A 21,596-nucleotide genomic window follows, 5' to 3' on the forward strand; every position below is an offset into this window, starting at 1 on the left:
AATTAAAATAATTATGAATTTTAATGTCATTTTTAAAAATTTATTATATAATATAAATTCAACTTGGTATGTATTTATTTAATTAATATATTAATTTATTAAATAATTTTTTTTAATTACAAACAAAATAATAATAGCAAATAAAAACTAATTTATTTTTTTTTAAATTAAAATTGCAATAATAAAATAGTATATTATTTTTTTGTAAATATCAATATAAAGTTTTTTTTTGAATGAATAATATATCAAAATGACATTCAAAAAGTTGTTTACATAGAGTTTATTTAGATTTTATTTTAATGATGATATGATATAATCATAATATTGATATTAAAGTAGTTTCAAAAATAGTTTCTATTTTGAAATAAACTATTTTTACAAAAATAACTTCAGTATACACGCAATAGACATAACATTACGCAAACAGCATACCATTCCTTGAATGGTATGAATGTATGAAACCCCACCCGTACTGGTTGTCCAACAAAACTGTTTGACTCACAAGTTCCCGATCGAGTCGGTTGTTAACAGTGTATGAGTGAACATCAGAAAAGTGTTTTTATATCAGAATAAATGAATTTTAAAGACAAAAATATGTGTTTTCATTATTGATTTAATTTAAAATTAAATACAAATTTGATTGTTACTCCCGAACTGTTCTCAAGAGATAACAACAACAAAGAGTCGATCACTACTACCGAACTGTTCTCAAGAGATAACAACAACAAAGAGTCGATCACTACTACCGAACTGTTCTCAAGAGATAACAACAACAAAGAGTCGATCACTACTACCGAACTGTTCTCAAGAGATAACAACAACAAAGAGTCGATCACTACTACCGAACTGTTCTCAAGAGATAACAACAACAAAGAGTTGATCACTACTACCGAACTGTTCTCAAGAGATAACAACAACAAAGAGTTGATCACTACTACCGAACTGTTCTCAAGAGATAACAACAACAAAGAGTTGATCACTACTACCGAACTGTTCTCAAGAGATAACAACAACAAAGAGTCGATCACTACTACCGAACTGTTCTCAAGAGATAACAACAACAAAGAGTCGATCACTACTACCGAACTGTTCTCAAGAGATAACAACAACAAAGAGTCGATCACTACTACCGAACTGTTCTCAAGAGATAACAACAACAAAGAGTTGATCACTACTACCGAACTGTTCTCAAGAGATAACAACAACAAAGAGTTGATCACTACTACCGAACTGTTCTCAAGAGATAACAACAACAAAGAGTTGATCACTACTACCGAACTGTTCTCAAGAGATAACAACAACAAAGAGTTGATCACTACTACCGAACTGTTCTCAAGAGATAACAACAACAAAGAGTCGATCACTACTACCGAACTGTTCTCAAGAGATAACAAAGAGGCGGTCCTAACCGTTTACCACAAATTTAACCGTAAGCCTAAATTAACATTTTAACTAAAATAGTTCAATACCCTTGAAGTAGTGGTACGCTACCCCTTTCGGTAGCCAATTACCGAATATACCCCAAAGTAGTGGTACGCTATCCCTTTCGATAGCCAATTACCGATTATACCCAAAGTAGTGGTACGCTATCCCTTTCGATAGCCAATTACCGATTATACCCAATGTAGTGGTACGCTATCTCTTTCAATAGCCAATTACCAACTATACACAGTAGTGGTACGCTATCTCTTTCAATCGCCTCCCTAGACCGTTACATGAGATCAATTTTCAGAAGTGTGGGATATTAAACTCCCAAAAGCCCCACATTTGATTTATTTGTTTTAATTTAATTTTAATTTGAAATTTATATTTATTTAATTCAATTAAATGTATTTTGCTTATGTTTTGTCTTTTTATTTGCTTCCCTTGACTGACCCGGGCAGTTGTGCCTTGGGCCGGGTGCTTGATCCCGGTGGTCGAGGTGTTTCCAACACAATAACCCTATCCTTTTATTTTATGTTTCAATTTTTTTATCAATTCATTTACTAATTTTATAAACAAGTGTATGTAATCGTGAGTCACGAACGGCCGTAGTAACTCACTTTTGATTTACTTGTTAAACATTAAGTTAAAAACACTTGAGCATAATTGTCTCAATCGAAACTGACCATTCCATGATTTAATTTTAAAATCAATCAATTAAGTTATTTAACCGGTTTATTTCAATTATTTTACTATTTTAATTTAGTAATCTTTAGGGCCTAGTGGTATACCGTTGTTGATTTTGGGCTATAATGTATAAAACTATATTACTTGAGGGGAATATAGGGTCAGGAAAGACAACCTTTAGTCATTATTTGAAGCAATCTCAGATAGCGAACAGACTTTCAATACATAATGAACCTATAGAAAAGTGGAGGGACCTAAACGGCCTTAACTTATTAAAAGCCTACTATAGGAAACCTGATAAGAGAGCCTTTTTATTTGAAAGTTATGTTGCACTTACAATGATTGACCATCACAGAGCATTGCCTTGTGACGGGACAGACATTAAGGTTATGGAGAGATCGTATTTCTCCGCGATTCGCGTGTTCAAACCCACACTTGTTGATCAACACCTCATGTCTAACTATGAAAGTGAGGTATTCGATGCTATAGTTAATGAACAGTTATCTCAATATGCGGACGCCTTGAAATACGATCTGGTAGTTTATATCGAAACCCCTATAGATAAACTCACAAACAATATATATTGTCGAGCGCGGGCCGAGGAAAGTGGTTACATACGTGTCCCTTACCTCCTTGAGCTTAATCACTATTATAATCAATGGTTAGAAAACCTACCAGAGAATATACCGGTTATTAAGGTTATGAATAATTCAACAAGAAAACAATTAGAGTTAATGACCCCTACTTATGCCGAGTCCATTGTCAGAGCACTTGACATTTAAGAGGTTGTGGGTAGGCGACCCGTGTGACGGCACTGCTGGGCGTCCGCGTTACAACCTAAAAATGTTAGATGCAATTTGTAGGTAGTATTGTGTATGGTATTGTATGTCTGTGTGTGTATATGTAGTAACTGAATATGCTTAATTCTAAGGTATACTTAGGTGTTTTCGGTGAAGTCAAAGCCGGTCACCCGATGTTATACCTAATATTTTATGCTTTAATTATTTTATTTGCTAACATTTACCTATACACCAACTAACATAATCTTGATATTCAATAGTATACAATGTCGGGCCTATATGACGATAGTAGCTACAGTAGGGATTCATTGTCCAGTGTTGAAGAACTAATACGTGACAAATCAGAAAAGACAAACGTGATAACCTATATATTTACACCTAACGACCGACGTTGTCTAGAAGCCATCGAATGCGTGAGATGTAGAGGGAAATTTATTGAACCGGGTTTATATTACAAACATTTGGTCTACAAACACGATTTTAGCGCTTTCCAAGCACGCAAATTCATTGACGAAATGATACATCACGGTTTTGAACCACCAATAATCTGTAACAACTGCAATGAAGAATTCTATGATTACATAAAACTGCATAATCATCAAGTTGAAAGTAGACACTGCAATGATGAGCTAAATGTTATGAAATTACCGGACAAAAAAAGAATAAGCAGTCCCTTCTATAAAAACAAAGTTCCCATTGTCTGTCATCAGTCCAATACGACTGGCGGTAACACTTTGCTTCAAACATTTACGACTACTAAGTATAGCGGCGACAAGAATTGGCCAAAGCTAATCCAATCTTCTTTCACGTGCAAAGACGAAACCTGCAGCAAATTATTTCTTAATCTAAGAGAATTAAATCAACACGGCAAACTTGAGCACGGTGTTTGTCACAAATGTGATGAAACTTTTATAAATCAAGAAAAACTTGATCATCACCTGGTATATAAACACAATAGGGAACCTAAGTATCATTGCATTACAGGCTCATGTGAGCAAAGGTTTTGCTGGCAAAACGCATCGTTTAGACATCTCGACACTTACTCGGCTGACTGTATCCGTCAGCTCAACAACGGCAGGCCCAAATTACCACCTGATCCTTTAGTTGAACGGATTAAACGTTTGACAGAAAATAAAAATACACCCAAACAACAAGCAAAACCATTTTATTGTTTATTATGTGAAAGAAAGTTCTCAAGTGGCTACGATTTATACAATCACAAGAAAGCTATGCATAACCGAAAGCTCAAGTCGGCAAGGAAATGTGACCTATGCCCCGAATTTTTCACTGAAAAGGGAGATCTTGTTCTACACCGCCAACGTAATCACAAAATTAAATTTCGAAAATTTCCAAACTCATATAGATGTTGTGATTGCAACAAAGACTTCAGATCACCCAAAACATTACGCGATCACAAGGAAACTCATCATGGGTTGGATTTGTTTGATTGCATATATTGCGATGAAAAATTCAGTACAAAGGAAGATTTAGATTCACATAACATAATTTGTAAATCAGTCCGGATAAACCCCGAAACAATAACATTAGAAGATAGTGACACATCGCGTGAAACATTATTTCTTACGATGAACAACGGTCATAGATCCCCAGATTACTCTCCGGTGGAATTACAATTAATAAAATGTCAAAAAGAGGGTTGCGTCGAAAGCTTTTTAACTGATGAAGACTTGAACATACATGTTTATCTTCGACACCATCCTAGATATCCTTGTGTTATCTGTCATGCGAAATTCGAGTCGATCATCTCTTTAAACGAACATGAAAGACGACAACACGGAACTAATAATTTCGACTGCGTGTTTTGCATAAGATCTTTTGACTCCTTTAACGATTGGGAAAAACATAATAGTTCATGTAACCCATTGGCCAAAGACACCGACACCATAAGTCTTGATGATATAAGTGACTCGTCAATGACGCCATATGTCCCGACACCTTCACCACCTCTAATCACGAGATTTCGAGTTAACCAAGTTCGGACATTATCAAGTGTTAATACGTGTACCATTAAATGCGATCACTCAGGCTGTCCAATGATGTTTTCATCAATTAGAAAAATGGTGGAACATTTTAACACTCATAATTCGTCGTCTATTCAGTTGCCATTTACTGACTAAAACAATTACCTTTTTACTTGCTTATCGACATTAAACCCAGATGTAATACTGAATATTGAGTTTTTGTGCATGAATTAATGCTTTTCTTTGTTTCCACTTACCTACCCTACTAATAGATGTCGGATAACAAAAGCCAGAATATGGATATCTCGGACAGCGATAACGAAGGACAAGTCGATCCCGACGAACCGTTTATCCCAACACATAGAGGATCACGAATGATTCAAAAAAACAACAATAAGCTATATAGACGTGTCAAAGCCAGATTAGAAGCCATCGAGAATTATATTGCTGCAAACCCGAACCCGACTAATGGCGAACAAGGCAGAAGAATAGGAACGTTAAGAGAACAGTTGAGATTACATCTAAAAACGATAGCAGATTGTTCACATTACATCGAATTATATCAATTTGCAAGACCTGAAAAACGACCTGAGACATGGAAACATTACGACAAGTACAGAAGTTTAAAAAGACTCCAAGTTCGAAATCTGACTTCACTCGAACCACGGCTACGTCAGATTTGTCCCTTTAACACCGATCATTCTGCAATTATACAAAACACAAAATGTTTTATTTGTTTTAAAAAACGCTCAGTTAAATAATAAATTGTTTTAAAGCTGCTTATTTAAATAATTACTTTCTAACTAATGTATGATTTTATCAGTATAGTTAAAATAAATGTTTTATGCAAATTAATTAAATTGTTTTTTTTGTTGTGTGGATGTATGGACTCGGATATGAGAGGTCATTACAGTAAGCTTAATACAATAGTGGGAAGGTCTACCAAATAAATAGAATAAGATTTTGACTAGTTAGTTTAGAATAACGTTTAAATAAATAGATCAACAATTAATGTAGACTTTGATAATCAAAGCCCGCATTGATTTTATATTTACATTAGATGTCAAACCAAACAAAACAAATTATCAGCGAGATCGAAAAGATTTTTCCCGACTACCGTCAGATTAAAAGAGAAGTCACTAAAGAAAGAGAGAAAATTACTTACATCAGAAAAGAGTTATACCGACAGGTTGAAAAGGTTAAGAAAGGGAAACCAACATTCAATGTAGCCGTCAAACCTCAGTTTCCTGTAATTGTGTTTCCCAAACCTATTCAATTCAGATTTTCTGAATATTGGTTAACTACACTAACTAATTATTATATACAAGCTATAGAAAGATATAACGATTGTCGATTAAAATTAGAATACTATAAACACGAACTATCAAGAATAGCTGATTATCATGATATCAATTTAGACTCAATAATAATTGAATATGATAATCATTTTAGTATACCTGATAAAACAAATTGTAATGAATGTAGAAAATCGATATTCGTTTGTCGAACTCATATTAGACCGGAGGATACTATAAGTAGGCCGGAAGTTATAGACGAGGAGACACTTAAGATGTTGCCAGACATGTCTGCTGTTGCCGTAGATGTCGAGTCAGCCGAACTTATACCCAATAACGCGAAAAGGGGTAAACCAATCGCAATACGCGTAGCATTAATGTGTGAAGTGCCAAAAAAAGATAGAAAACATTTGAAGGGACGATCACACGTACCCGACTACAAACTGCTATATCATTCATTCTGGTCACCCCCGTCGACAGGTCGCATTAACTGTTGGAAACCAATAACTGGTTATAACTTCAGAGACTTAATGGAACATTCAGATCAGATGATGGTGCGATCACTGGCTAAAACAAATTTCCTTAAAATAATTCAAAACAAAATTTTAGTCACCTGCAATCATGAAAGCGACCTTAAAGCTTTAGAAATAAACCAATCTGAAATTAACTACAAGGACATACAAGACTATTATCGTCGACCAATGGACGCCGGCATTCAGTCAGTAAAATTGGAATGGCTAGCCAAATACATATTGGATACAGACATTCAAAACAACAAAGCAATTAAATCTCACAGTCCTGTAACTGATGCATGCGTTACCCTCCAACTCTATAAATTAATCCCGAGTGATCACTGGGTCGACCCGACTAGACAACCTTTGGGGATTACAATTAGATGCCCTGACTCTCCTCTAATAAGATTTTACGACAACTTTGAACCTGACTATGAACCCGATTGTTAGATTAACTTTACGCTACTTTATACTTTACAGTCAATGTTTTCGAAGATTATACTTTTACTGCTCTGCTTCACTCTCGCCAATGTTGTTTCACGAGGACCTCCCTCACTACCAAAATCATGGTCACGCAGAACTTTCGGCTCAGAAGATAAGAGTTTAAACCTCGACAGTTATATGATAGCGGAAGATTACAAAGACCATATACTATCTATGCACACGTGGTGTTATAACGAAACAAGGCATTTTATACGAGAGCCTTTCGATACGTATTTTTTAAACATAACTGGAGCTGATCTCGAAATATTGAGTTGTCCACCCACCCCGGTGGGCTGTGATGAATCCGTATATAAAACACACTGTAAGAAATGTATGGATGGTCTTGAAGTGATTATATATTTTAAGGCTTGGCGAATGTTGTTTCTCAAAGACGCTCAAATAACAGATAAGGAATTACGAGTTTATAACTTATTGGGTACTACTATAAGTACAGACCCGACTCTGTATAAAAGTGCAGCAATACTAACCATCTCCAAAACCGAATTTGGTCCGGAACCCGAAGCCGTATATTTATTAGAAAGTGACCCGAATAGATTCGATAAAACCAAAAATTTACAAAGACTTCAAAGCACTTTTTCATATGCATACACTGACGGTGATTATCTCGTAACCATGGATGATTTACCATTTGGTACCTACGATTTTGATCGATTCCCTAACGTAGGCGTGTACGATGAGATACACAAACAAAGATTTATCGAAAGTATAAAGCAAAGAAAAACCTCACGAAAACTCTTAACTAAACACTTAAACCAATCATTTATTCCCGAACAATTCAATAACGAATCGACAATAATAACAACAAAGGATGAACTACTTACTTATAACCCATCCTTTCTGAGTGAAGACTATGTTACCAAAGCAGGAATATTTGGAGTACAATTTATACGCAATGGAGTCGGATACGTCTTTGACTCAGTTTGGGATCACTTTATACGTGTCGAGCTACCGACTTTCAGACCTCAACTTATTAACACAGTTATGCCAACTGACTGTTTAGATTTTCTTGCATTACTTAATGACAACATTACTAAAAAGATATTTGACGAAAATTCGAAAGATCTGTATAAGCAGCTAAACGAAAGTTGTAACCAACTTGAAAATGAGGTTAAAAGCATAATGGAAACGACAATATTGACATTAAAGTCAGCTCATACACAATTTAAAGAAAGACAATTAATAAGGGTGCAGCGATTCGAACCGATAACAATGGCGGTTGTGGGTGCTGGGGTTGCGATTGCTTCCGGAATTGCATTCTTAGCCGGGTGGAATGTGAATCAGGATTCTGATATCAGGGAATTAGAAAACGACTTTAGAAAACTAAAAGGACAACTTGATCTAAACAAGCAAAACATCGAAATTTTGAGAGATAAACTAAAAGGGATAAATAATGTGTTGGACGAAAGTAATAGACTTCTAAATCAGAAGTTAGAAAGTTTGAAGACTACTACGGAGAATCAACTGAGGGCTCTCTCAGACTTTGTTGAAAGAGAGATTGATTTGCTTAATGAACAGCAATATCTATTAGTTCTACTCACTCACACAAATATGTTTAAAATTTTAAAATTAAACGCACTACAACAGCTATCATTGCTTATCATGGATATGTTTCAAAACTTTGAAAACATAATGGCAGATCTAAGAAGATCGGTTCTAAGTCATCAACTAATTCCTTGGACAAGTTTAAAACCGATACTTGATGGAATAAAAGAACATATACAATACACATATGAACTTGGAATCGATTATGAGGATTACCACCTATATTACGTTTTGCCCCTCGTAACTTATCGAATTGACTTGACTGAAAATGCCTTATATGTCCACCTACAAATACCTCTTCGGAAGCCAATCAAGCCAAATAAATTTGATATGGTATCGCTCCGTTCAACCGGATTTCCTTGCCATCAATCTATATGCGGCAATACAACCAAAGACAACAACAATCTAGTGGTCATAGATACCCCAATCAGCCTATGGCTAGTACATAATCAACGCCTACATAGAGAGACTTATAAAACTGACTTTGCGTGTAAAGCTACAGGTGCTAATGAAGTTTGTTTCACCTTTCAATCTCACACTCTTAGAATGCCCTCTGATTGCAGCCAGGCCCTGATGGACTGGTCTGCTTCATTAATTGTTCAAGAATGCAAACTCATGCAGCGAAATATAAAAACCTACTTACCTATTGCCATAACGAGCAATAAATTCATACTGCACTCAAAAATCATACCCAATTACGTATTAATTAACAAACGCGGGTTGGACACTGAAATAATAAACAGCGGATTTGCCGATGTCGTTACTATCCCTCCATTTAATGAAGTATTTATACCATCACTCAAACTAACACTTATAGGACCATATGATAAGGAAATGCGTTCGGAAAGCAACGAAACCATAAATACAGTAAATCAAGAGACAATTGATGACTTTGCAAAATACGCGTCTTTCACACCAGATCAGGATATTTTTTCGAAAATAAAAGGGAGGAAGCGAAATTTCCGTATCTTTGATCCAGATAGATACAAACTACAAGTTGAATTTGATAATTCTAAACTTACTGCAATTTCAAATTATTTAATGGAATCAACCAAAGAGCTGGAAGCGATGGTGATCGATATTGATGATAACTTTGTTTCACATGAAGAACACACCACATTCTACACCTATATAACCATAATTGCCGATTGTTTGAAAACTTTTGCGACTCTGATTGTGTTATTTGGAATAATGACATATACAAGGCCGTTTGGACGCATAGCTGGAACAGTGTTAATTATCCACAGCCGTCGAACTGATACGCTTTCTTTCGATAGTATAACTACATATGTTGGAAGCTTTGATCAACTTTCTATTCGTAATAACTTGTATAGTTATGTTAGGTCTATACGTAAAACTGGCCTACTTTAGGACAATACGGTTAGCATCTTATGAAGGACAGTGTACGGCACGCAGTACATCAAACAATTTTGCATTGGTTATCAGTCTCGAACATAAGGCCCATTATTTCAGATATAAGCTTTTTGAAACAATCAATTTAAGAATCCCGCTAATGAAAGGACTTAATAGCGAAAATTCAATAGTTGAAACTGATTTTGGACCGGATGTATGTCGTGTTGAAGTAGTAAACCTTTACAATCAATGGCTAATACGAAACAAACACCTGGAACTAGCCGAATTGGTTATGATAGTTGGGTTAGATAATTTGGGGAGAATTGTTAAGAAATACAACCTTAATGTCAAGTTACCCATTCACAGAATATCATGGCAACTACCTACAACAAATCAAATCAAACCTGACATAACCTGTCATACGATTTTGTGCGGACGATGTATCGTTAATGCGATACACGTCTAAGTCTATACACTCACTAATTAACCAATTATTTGCCTAGATGCTTAACCCCGACGCAATATTAGAAGAGTTATCAACTATCACCGCCGCCGCGCCTATGCCACACGCTATCGATTTAACAAGAGAATCAACAAGTAAAGAAATTCAGACTCCGCCACTGTATAATGATAAACCTATAAGATACACTAACCAATTCACGGACCTACACGGATTCAACCCACAGCAGACCGACTTGCCCACAGCTCCAACAATTTCTGACATAGACTTAACAAGATATCGGGCTCCTTATAGTCTTAATAAAAATAATTGTCCTCCCTATGATCCTTTCAACATTAAACGTTGGATTGAAAAATATGAAAACGAGACCGCGGGATATACCGACTATGATCGCCTTAACCACCTGTTTTATTGTTTTGATAAAACAGACTATTATGACTACTACTCAAAGCTAAAGAAATCTAATCTCTTAAATAACTGGCCGGAAGCAAAAGCCGTATTCCTCGCAAGACACACAGATCACTTCGAATGCAGTTTCGAACAGTTAGTTGACTTTAAGCAAACCAACAATGAAAGTGCAAAAAAATACATTATGGAGAAAGAAAGCATGATATCCTACTGTAGCCATCCTATACCAGATGAACTTGGCATTGAACTGATAAGAAAAGGCTTACTTTACCCTATCCGAAGCAAACTACCAACGCAAATAAACTCAATTGAAGAATTAATACAAGTCGTAGTCCCGATAGAAAGACAATGTCTAGAAGAAAAGCTTATTGGCCCCAATGCTATATCAAATATAGGTATAGACCACTCTCAAGAATTACAGACAATACGAATGGACTTACGACGGTTACGTAACGACTTGCGAAACGCTAGAACTTTTGGGGGAAGTTTGCAGAATACTATCCCCAAGACAGCCGGTAGCAATCAGAGACAAGATGTAGTACGACCATCGAACGTCGTGCGTGACACTCGAGGAAATATTCAATGTTGGAATTGCCACGAATATGGTCACATGTCAAATACCTGTACAAAAGACAAAAAGGAACCGGTATGTTACAGATGCAAAGAGGTGGGTCATAAATCCCCACAATGTCCACGAAGTAAACAGGGAAACTAGTCGCGAAGGTACAATCTGTAGGCGTTGTACCCCATCGAATTTATCGAAGTTCGCCTTCAAATACTTTACAAATTTATATAACAATTAACTCAGTTAAATATCTAACGCTTTTGGACACAGGCAGTGAGCGATCACTTATACCTATAGATACTGCACGCAACTCTAAATTACAAATTCACAAAACAAAAATTAACTATGTAGCTGAGATGATAGCCGGTCATAAACAAATCATTTCGTATTGGAGTCCATTGGTATTCACAATAGAAGAAGGCAAGAATATTTATCAATTTAATCAAGAGATGTTATTACATTTCGGTCAAAACGAAGAGATTCTGTTAGGAATGGACTTTATAAATAAACATATAGACATAATAAACCTTACAGAAGACGCACCAAAAATTACTTTTAAATTACCCGACCCTACTGATACCATGGATGTCAATGAGCTACTCACTATGTCGCCTTACTACAAACCTAGTGACAACTACACGCAAGACATCATTAGCTCAATGATGCTCACAATAACCGAAGAAAAAACAAAGTTAAAAATTATGAATATACATATGGATGACACTACAGATTATGAAATTGAAGAAAGAGATCTTATCGATTTACCTGAAGAAGTTGACATTGACAGCATGATAGACAAAACAAACGTCGATGAATTCAATCAAATGAAAGACTTCTTAATAACAAAAAGGCATTTCTTTGTCACCTCTTTAAAAGACATAGGCACGACCGACATTTTGGAGCATACTATTGAATTAACCACAGATGTGCCTTTCTATAGGAAACCGTATCACACAAATCTAATCAAGGCTGAATTTATCAAAAATCATGTGCAACAACTATTAAAAGAAGGATTAATTTGCGAGTCAAGAAGCTGTTATGCCGCCCCTGTAGTAGTAGCTTACAAGAAAAATGGAGACATGAGGTTTTGCATTGACTACCGAGAACTCAACACTGCAACCATTAAAGACCGCTTTCCGTTGCCACTTATAGACGATTTGTTGCATGCATTGGGTTCCAGTAATTATTACTCCAGTCTCGACCTATTTTCGGGATTTCATCAAATCAAAATAGCAGAAAAGGACAAACACAAAACTGCATTCATATGCAGCGAAGGATTTTACGAGTATAACGTCTTAAGTTTTGGTCTGTCCAACGCACCGGCTACTTTCGAAAGAATGATGCAGAAGGCTTTCGCTGGATACTTATTCAAATTTGTCCTAGTCTATTTAGACGACATAGTGGTTTACTCTAAGACTTTTGAAGAACATCTCAAGCACTTAGATCTTGCCTTTGACCGCCTCAAACAAGCAAATTTACGAGTTAATTCAAAGAAATGTCAATTCTTAGCAAAGAAATTACAGTACTTAGGATATATAGTAAGCATGGACGGTATCAGCCCTAACCCTACTAACGTCGAGAAGATAACAAATATGCCTGAACCAAAGACACTAAAACACGTGCGACGCTTCCTGGGATTATGTAATTATTATCGATGTTTGATTAAAGACTTCGCAAAGATAGCTAAACCAATAACGGATTTATTAAAAAAGACAATCGCTGCAAAGGTCATCAAAATTAATTGGACACATGAATGTGATATTGCATTTAATAAATTAAAAGAAAAATTATCTACCTACCCAGTTGTTGGTCATTATAAGCCTGATGAGCCAATAATCCTCTACACCGACGCTAGTAAATATTCTGCCGGATGGGTTCTACATCAATTACAGAACGGTATTGAAAGAGTATTATTATACGGAAGTTACAAATTTAGCCCGAGAGAACAGAACTATTGTGTCACGGATCAAGAGGCCCTAGCGCTAGTAAAAGGCATCAGAGCCGTACAACAATACATTAACAACGCCCCATTTACCGTTCGTGTAGATCATCATAGCCTATCTTTTCTCACAACAATGAAGAATCTTAACGGAAGACTCGGAAGATACGCTTTGGAAATACAACACTTAATCCCCAACTTACGCATAGAATATAAATCTGGGTCACTTCACAAGAACAGCGACTGTATGTCAAGACTTCCGATAATAGAACAAGAGTTAATCGATAGTAAAGCCATTAAGCCATCAAAAGCTAAATGTATTTCAATTGCACTGTGCAAGTCTAAGGAATGTATATTAAACGATATGGAGCGTGCAAGAGAGGAACTGATGCATTTTTCAGATATCAAATCGTTTGAGTATTTTGGGTGGGAATTCACTCTAAACAGTTTAACAAATGTCAAAACTGTTAAAATACACAATAATCAAATAACAGAGTCTAACGCTCAAGAATTAATAAACACCCGCGAAGAACAGCTAAAAGATCCTTGGACTCGGTCTCTCATCGAATCATTGGAAAGAAACGAATTAGAAACACAAAAAAGACATGTACTCATTGATGGATGCGTTTACCGAATATTCTATTTTGAGGGACACCCTGTTTATTTGTTTTGCCTACCGAAACACTTGAGAGAATTAGTTCTTTCCGATTTACACGGATCACTTACATCTGGACATATGGGAAGAGATCGTACTATGAGTGAAGTTTACCGTCGATTCTATTGGCCAGAAAGAAAGAAAATGTGGATAAATTCGTAAGGAGCTGTAATTGTTGCCAACGACGTAAACATGAGACAACATATCCGAGAGGATTACTACATTCAATCTCTATTGAACACCCAATGGACCTCATAGGCATGGATCTGGTCGGACCGTTACCCCGTAGCAATGACTATCGTTATCTCATTGTTGCCGTCGACTATGCTACACGATTTGTAATTCTGGGAAAAATCAAAGATAGGCAACCACAAGGAATAGCTGAGTTCTTTATAAAGCAAATTTGTTTAAGATTTGGTTGTCCAAGACGAATATTGACTGACCAAGCAAGGGAATTAATATCACAAGCAATGGAAGTAGTATTTCTAAGCTTTCAAACACAACACAGTCTATGTGCACCTTACAAGCCATCAACACAAGGACTAGTAGAGAGAACAAACAGGACAATAATAAACTCTCTCTCATTATATTGTCATAGCAATCAAGATAACTGGTCATCAGTCATTCCGTACATAGAGTTTGCCATTAACGCCTCCACCCAATCTTCTACGGGAAAATCACCATTTTATTTGATGCACGGTTTTCATGTTCGTAAACCTATAGATGTTGCCTTTGGTCTACCATTTGACCCCCCCAAACAAACAACTGGCGACTATTTAGCCGACGCCCGAGAAGTTGCTAGAGAGTTTCTAAAGTCAGCTCAGGACAAACAAAAATTCTATTACGATCAAAAACGAAGTCCACAATTTTTCGCTATCGGAGACACGGTTGGACGATACAAACTTTTACGACAAAAGGGGGTCAACACTAAAATGCAGTTAAAATATTTTGGACCGTATAAAGTGGTCAAAATACACGGTGACCCACCAAACAACTATACTATTGAAAGTCTTTCAGACCCAAGAGAAAGATCTAAAGTCCCCATAGAACAACTTAAATCATGGTATTTAAGAGAACCTATCGAAACAGAATATTTTGAAGAAAATAATAGCCCAAATAGCATAAAGCCCAGATTATGTAATCGATCGGGGACCGATCTCGAGGTCAGGATGCCAGTAAAGTAGTTTCAAAAATAGTTTCTATTTTGAAATAAACTATTTTTACAAAAATAACTTCAGTATACACGCAATAGACATAACATTACGCAAACAGCATACCATTCCTTGAATGGTATGAATGTATGAAACCCCACCCGTACTGGTTGTCCAACAAAACTGTTTGACTCACAAGTTCCCGATCGAGTCGGTTGTTAACAGTGTATGAGTGAACATCAGAAAAGTGTTTTTATATCAGAATAAATGAATTTTAAAGACAAAAATATGTGTTTTCATTATTGATTTAATTTAAAATTAAATACAAATTTGATTGTTACTCCCGAACTGTTCTCAAGAGATAACAACAACAAAGAGCCGATCACTACTCCCGAACTGTTCTCAAGAGATAACAACAACAAAGAGCCGATCACTACTACCGAACTGTTCTCAAGAGATAACAACAACAAAGAGCCGATCACTACTACCGAACTGTTCTCAAGAGATAACAACAACAAAGAGTTGATCACTACTACCGAACTGTTCTCAAGAGATAACAACAACAAAGAGTCGATCACTACTACCGAACTGTTCTCAAGAGATAACAACAACAAAGAGTCGATCACTACTACCGAACTGTTCTCAAGAGATAACAACAACAAAGAGTCGATCACTACTACCGAACTGTTCTCAAGAGATAACAACAACAAAGAGTCGATCACTACCACCGAACTGTTCTCAAGAGATAACAACAACAAAGAGTTGATCACTACTACCGAACTGTTCTCAAGAGATAACAACAACAAAGAGTTGATCACTACTACCGAACTGTTCTCAAGAGATAACAACAACAAAGAGTCGATCACTACTACCGAACTGTTCTCAAGAGATAACAAAGAGGCGGTCCTAACCGTTTACCACAAATTTAACCGTAAGCCTAAATTAACATTTTAACTAAAATAGTTCAATACCCTTGAAGTAGTGGTACGCTACCCCTTTCGGTAGCCAATTACCGAATATACCCCAAAGTAGTGGTACGCTATCCCTTTCGATAGCCAATTACCGATTATACCCAAAGTAGTGGTACGCTATCCCTTTCGATAGCCAATTACCGATTATACCCAATGTAGTGGTACGCTATCTCTTTCAATAGCCAATTACCAACTATACACAGTAGTGGTACGCTATCTCTTTCAATCGCCTCCCTAGACCGTTACAATATCTATTAGACATATACTGTATATGAAAAAAACGTATAAAATTTATTTTTAAAACACTGATATCTCAATCAATATTATAGTTATGTAAACAACAAAAAAAATGTTGTATATATATTATTATCAGTATAAAATTTTTAGTTTAAGTTTATCATGATAATAATTTTTGATTTAACATTTTTTTAAAAAAAATATAGATTATTACATATTTTTTTTAAATATTTGTTACAAAAATTTTCTATTGATATATGTGTTAATTGCTTAAAAATTACATTTACTAATACAATTAAAAAACCAATTTTTTTTATATATCATAAATATACAACTTTATTAGATAAGTAAATATAAAGTTTAATATACTGTATATTATTTATGTGTTTAGTTATCAATTTAAAAAAAACTAATAAACACTAGTTGAGTCAGTTAAACATTTAAAAAAAATATATTTTACATTTAATTTATAAATTAAAAAGCTTATTACAGTATTATGATATACTTTAGTATTAAAATGATTATATATAATAATACATATGTAAATTGTTTATTTTATATATATATATTTAATATGTGTTTTGTTTAAATGTTTAAATCTATTACCAAAAATAAATAAATATTTTAATTCAATATATAAATACACAGAAAATAGAAATATTATTTTATATTAAATTAAATTTCTGTTTACACTTTGATTATTTGACTTGACATTTTTTTTGGTAAAATTTAATAATTTATTTTTATTTTAAATATTATGTATAGATATTTTAATATATGTACAGTATTTTATCAAATTGTATTGAATAATAAATAATTATTTATTTATTTTTTTTTGTTAAAATAGTAATAAAGTTTTAATATTTAAATACATTTTTTTAGTTAAAAATAATAATTACAGGTAAATAATTTTTACAGAAAAGTCAATAACAACAACAAAAAATAAAAATAATATTTTTAAATTGAAAATATCTTACATCAAAAATAATAATAATAATTAATATTGAATTTTTCAAAATTGAGTCGACAGTCGTTTGCTAGACTTTGAAGACCTTTTTGAACTACCAGTCCTTTTTGAACTACCAGTCCTTTCGGATTTATTTGTTGACAAAATTATTGGATCATTGGATTGTCTTTTATAATATAATATGCAATCAATGGTCAACAAAATCATTGCAATTATCAATAATACTGTCAATACTATCAGTTCAATGTTTAAATTGTTTTCATCGGGTTTTTCTGGTAATACATCAATAAAACAATCCCTTAGAAGTGGTTTCAAGTTTTCAATTTTACACTAAATAAATAATTAAGTTAAATAAAATGATTATAATTATAATTATAATTATTAATAATTTCTATGATATTTAATAATAATAATTTACGGTTTCATTTAAATGGTGATCCTGTAGTTGCCAGCAATACATTGGCTGATTATTGATAAGAAAAATCAATAGATAATAATAATCGTTGCCATCGTCGGCAACATAGTCGACAATACTTTCAAGACGATTGTGTAGCCAAGGTATGAGCTGATCCAAGAATACCGGTGACCGACAACTGTTTTTATCACCAATCGGACATTGATTACAGCTTATAAATGACAAATTCACAACATATGTCAGCGGTTTGGCAAACTCTATGGCAATCAATTTCCGACATTTATCGTATTTATTGTAAACCATATGATATTTATATATTTTATCAAATGTCAATGTTTGGTAAACTCGTGGACTGATTAATATCATATTATCACTACTACTACTACTACTACTGCCACTACTATCAATATTGTAGTCCATGTAATATGTTTTTTGTTTTATATCATCGGAGGGATTATCGACAGCAATACAATCGATATTATAAGAGCCTTTGTTTGCCTATAATATTAAATATAATTAGGTTAATAATGGGATTACCACCCACCCCATCCACCCCACTCACCCCACTGATTGTAGTAGTATTAGATGTAATATCGCAATAGTATATGCTAGGCTTTTCTAACATTGTTCCCGAAACGCCTGTTAATGATAAACCAGAAAATCTATTGACAATCGGTTTGTCTATCGATTTGAATGTCGACTTATTTACCGATATAGTCATGTCCTGTCTATCGACCATCAAATGCCATTCATGTATAACCTTGTATTCACTAACTTTTGTATACAATACTAATCTACTTAAATGTTTGGTATGGTTGTCAACAGTTTCAATTGAATACCACTGTCTGTATATACGACTACCCAGGTATTCGCCATTAGGTGCAACCGATTTGCACACTGAACTGATTGAACAATTGATTTCATACAGTGATAATAATAGCTTAATCAGTATAACAGTTGATAATAGTTGTAGACAATTGATAAACATTTTTTGTTGTTGTATTAGTATTATTACCAATTGTTTTGATTAACTAATAACTTTTTTTTTTGAATATATATTTGAATTACTTTTGACACAAATAAAACAAATTGTAAAATAACTGAAAACAACAAATAATTTCCGTTATATAATAAACATGAAATTTTAACGATTTAATTTTGATTAATTAATTAATTGTTAGTTACATCTATTTAATCATTTAATATCAAATAAATATTAGAAACTAATTAACAATTAGTGATTTACGAGACAATTAGTTGAGACAACATCAACAAAATATATTAAACAAATTTGAATGAATTTAACATATATAATATATATACAGTATAATTGTTAAACATATAGTTGATCTTATATATATATATATATATATAGACAATAAATATTGTACATAAATGTCTGGGAAATCATTTAACTGGTGTTTAACTGGTTTACTAATAAAATCCTATCATTTGGTACAATATCATCGGCACATATGTCGACACCAATTGACGCCAACAACTAAAACAACAACAATTAGAAAATCATTGACATTACGGCCATTAACTGACTGGCATTTTGGCAAACTGTTTGACACCAACAGTCGTTGTTGTCGTTTTCGATGCGCCCATCAGTTGTCGACAACAATTGACCAGATTGTCGACAAATCCATGTCACAGATAGTGCAACTGTTAGTCCAACAGATCAGTGGTACCGGTTGTGTTGTCTACAATTATGACGGTATTGTGATTAGCTGTGCTCATGTAGTTGAAGACCAGCGCGACGCTATGGTATTGTTCGATCTGATTGGTTTTGGACAGGGATGGCGATGGGCACGGGTGCTCTATGTCGAGCCGTATAGCGATCTGGCAATTTTGCAGATCACTTATTGTATTAGTTTAGGCGATCAGCTGTCGAATGAATTAAATAATTTCGATATCTGTGCCGAAACTGTCGACTTTGGCGACAATATTGTCTGTTTAGGATATCCTGATATACACAGACTGTCAGTAACTACCGGTTATATAACTTGTCCGCAATCTGTACTATCCGATGAATTAAATGTATATGCACTGATGGCCAGTGGCCACATTGAACACCGAAGCGGTGCAACCTATGGTTATTCTGGTGGACCAGTTATCAATGAAAACGGACAGTTGGTTGGCATACATCACAGTTTATCCGAATTGTTTAGACTACGAGCCACTCCAAGCACTATAATTTACGGTAAACTACTACTACTACTACTACTAATACTACTATTAATAAATTATTTGTTTTTATATTTTATTTAAATTAACACTTATAATAACTACAATCAAACTACCTACCCCCACCCCCACACACATAAAAGAGTGTATGAATAATGGCATTCAATTCATTAATGAACAGGTATTTAAAAAGCACTTTTAGTTCAATAAAATATTAGTTTTCTTATTTTTAATATATATATATATATATATATATATATATATATATATATACACTAAACATTTTCAGAACAAACTCGGTACTTTTTTATTTATGTTACTTATGTTTTTTATGCTACATTTGATAATTATAAAAGATACCATATTGTCATGTGTTGTTTAAAAAAATGCGACATCATTTATGTAATTATATAATTATTTAATAGAGATATAGTTACACAAAAAACATATGTAATATACATAAAAAGGGCCCGAGTCTTCGGTAGATCATAATCCGTGTATATATATATATATATATATATATTTATACACATTTTTAAAATTAATTAATTTTAAACAAATATATATATATATTTCACTACAGCTGGCAATCAAACTTAACGATAAACATGATGTTAGTCGTAGGCATACATTTGATGGCCAACCGTTTGGACGCCAACTGGGACTTGAAATTTGTTGGTATAATTCAGCAAATATTAAGTACTATAAAAAACATATCCTTTTGGATGGACGCCGATTGCGATCAAGGCATGTCTACCTGAATGGAAACGGTATATTTGTTTATCAATTTTTCAACCATACACAGGGAAAGTAAGTTATTAATATAATTGTTTTTTTCTTCTCGTTTTTAATGGCATTGTTATTGTTTGTTTAGTAAATTATTAAAAGATTTTGACGTAATCATCAAAATCAATGACAGACCAGTCGAGTCTATTCATGATCTGAGTCGAGCACTGGTAATGATGGCCAGTAGTAGTGGTGGTGATAGCAGTGGTAACACTATCCGGTTGACTATCATTAGGAAAGGTAGAGATACTAAAGAAATCAGTATAAGTGGCCAACAAGTGATGAATGGTTTTAGTTTTATTTAATTTATATAATAAATGTAATTAAATAATTACATATATTTACTATTTTTATCTTGAAATTGAAATTTATATTTAAATAAGTTTTGTTATTATTAGTTGTATTCAAATGTAAAAATAATAAAAAGTATTTATTACAATATTAAATAAATTTTATAATCAAAACAATTATATTAAAACTATTGAAGTAACAACTCTGTAAATTAAAATTATGTAAAAGTTTTTTACTCAAATGTAAAAGTTATAAATTGTTTTTATAATTTTTTACATTTGAATGAAAACAGTTATATTAAAACTATTGAAGAAACAATTCTTTAAATTAAAATTATGTAAAAGTTTTTTTATTCAAATGTAAAAGTTATAAATAGTTTTTATAATTTTTACATTTTAATGAAAACAGTTATATTAAAACTATTGAAGAAACAATTCTTTAAATTAAAATTATGTAAAAGTTTT

At 33.7% G+C, this 21,596-nt stretch overlaps 4 protein-coding genes across 4 annotated transcripts; 3 read left to right on the top strand and 1 right to left on the bottom strand.

The window, feature by feature from the left end:
• Nucleotides 1–2,191: 2,191 nt before the first annotated feature.
• On the top strand, nt 2,192–2,934 carry LOC128954788 (deoxynucleoside kinase-like). The gene has a single exon (XM_054300387.1). It carries the CDS (start codon nt 2,235–2,237, stop codon nt 2,889–2,891), a length of 657 nt encoding a protein of 218 aa, XP_054156362.1. The 5' UTR covers nt 2,192–2,234; the 3' UTR covers nt 2,892–2,934.
• Nucleotides 2,935–3,175: 241 nt separating this feature from the next.
• On the top strand, nt 3,176–5,047 carry LOC128954706 (zinc finger protein 271-like). Its single transcript, XM_054300304.1, has one exon. The coding sequence runs from the start codon at nt 3,176–3,178 to the stop codon at nt 5,045–5,047; it is 1,872 nt and encodes a 623-aa protein (XP_054156279.1).
• A 12,939-nt stretch (nt 5,048–17,986) lies between these two features.
• On the bottom strand, nt 17,987–18,853 carry LOC128954707 (uncharacterized). The gene is made up of 3 exons (XM_054300305.1): nt 18,428–18,853; nt 18,097–18,363; nt 17,987–18,043 (listed from the first exon to the last, which is right to left on the bottom strand). Exons 1-3 carry the CDS (start codon nt 18,851–18,853, stop codon nt 17,987–17,989), a joined length of 750 nt encoding a protein of 249 aa, XP_054156280.1.
• Nucleotides 18,854–19,290: 437 nt separating this feature from the next.
• LOC128954784 (serine protease HTRA1-like) lies at nt 19,291–21,147 on the top strand. Its single transcript, XM_054300384.1, has 4 exons — nt 19,291–20,071; nt 20,199–20,236; nt 20,639–20,865; nt 20,930–21,147. Exons 1-4 carry the CDS (start codon nt 19,516–19,518, stop codon nt 21,144–21,146), a joined length of 1,038 nt encoding a protein of 345 aa, XP_054156359.1. The 5' UTR covers nt 19,291–19,515; the 3' UTR covers nt 21,147.
• Nucleotides 21,148–21,596: the final 449 nt, after the last annotated feature.

The sequence above is a fragment of the Oppia nitens genome, unplaced genomic scaffold (genome assembly GCF_028296485.1).
Source record: "Oppia nitens isolate AA-2021 unplaced genomic scaffold, nextdenovo-longstitch-racon4-pilon3 scaffold29_pilon_pilon_pilon, whole genome shotgun sequence".
Lineage (NCBI taxonomy): Eukaryota > Metazoa > Arthropoda > Arachnida > Sarcoptiformes > Oppiidae > Oppia > Oppia nitens.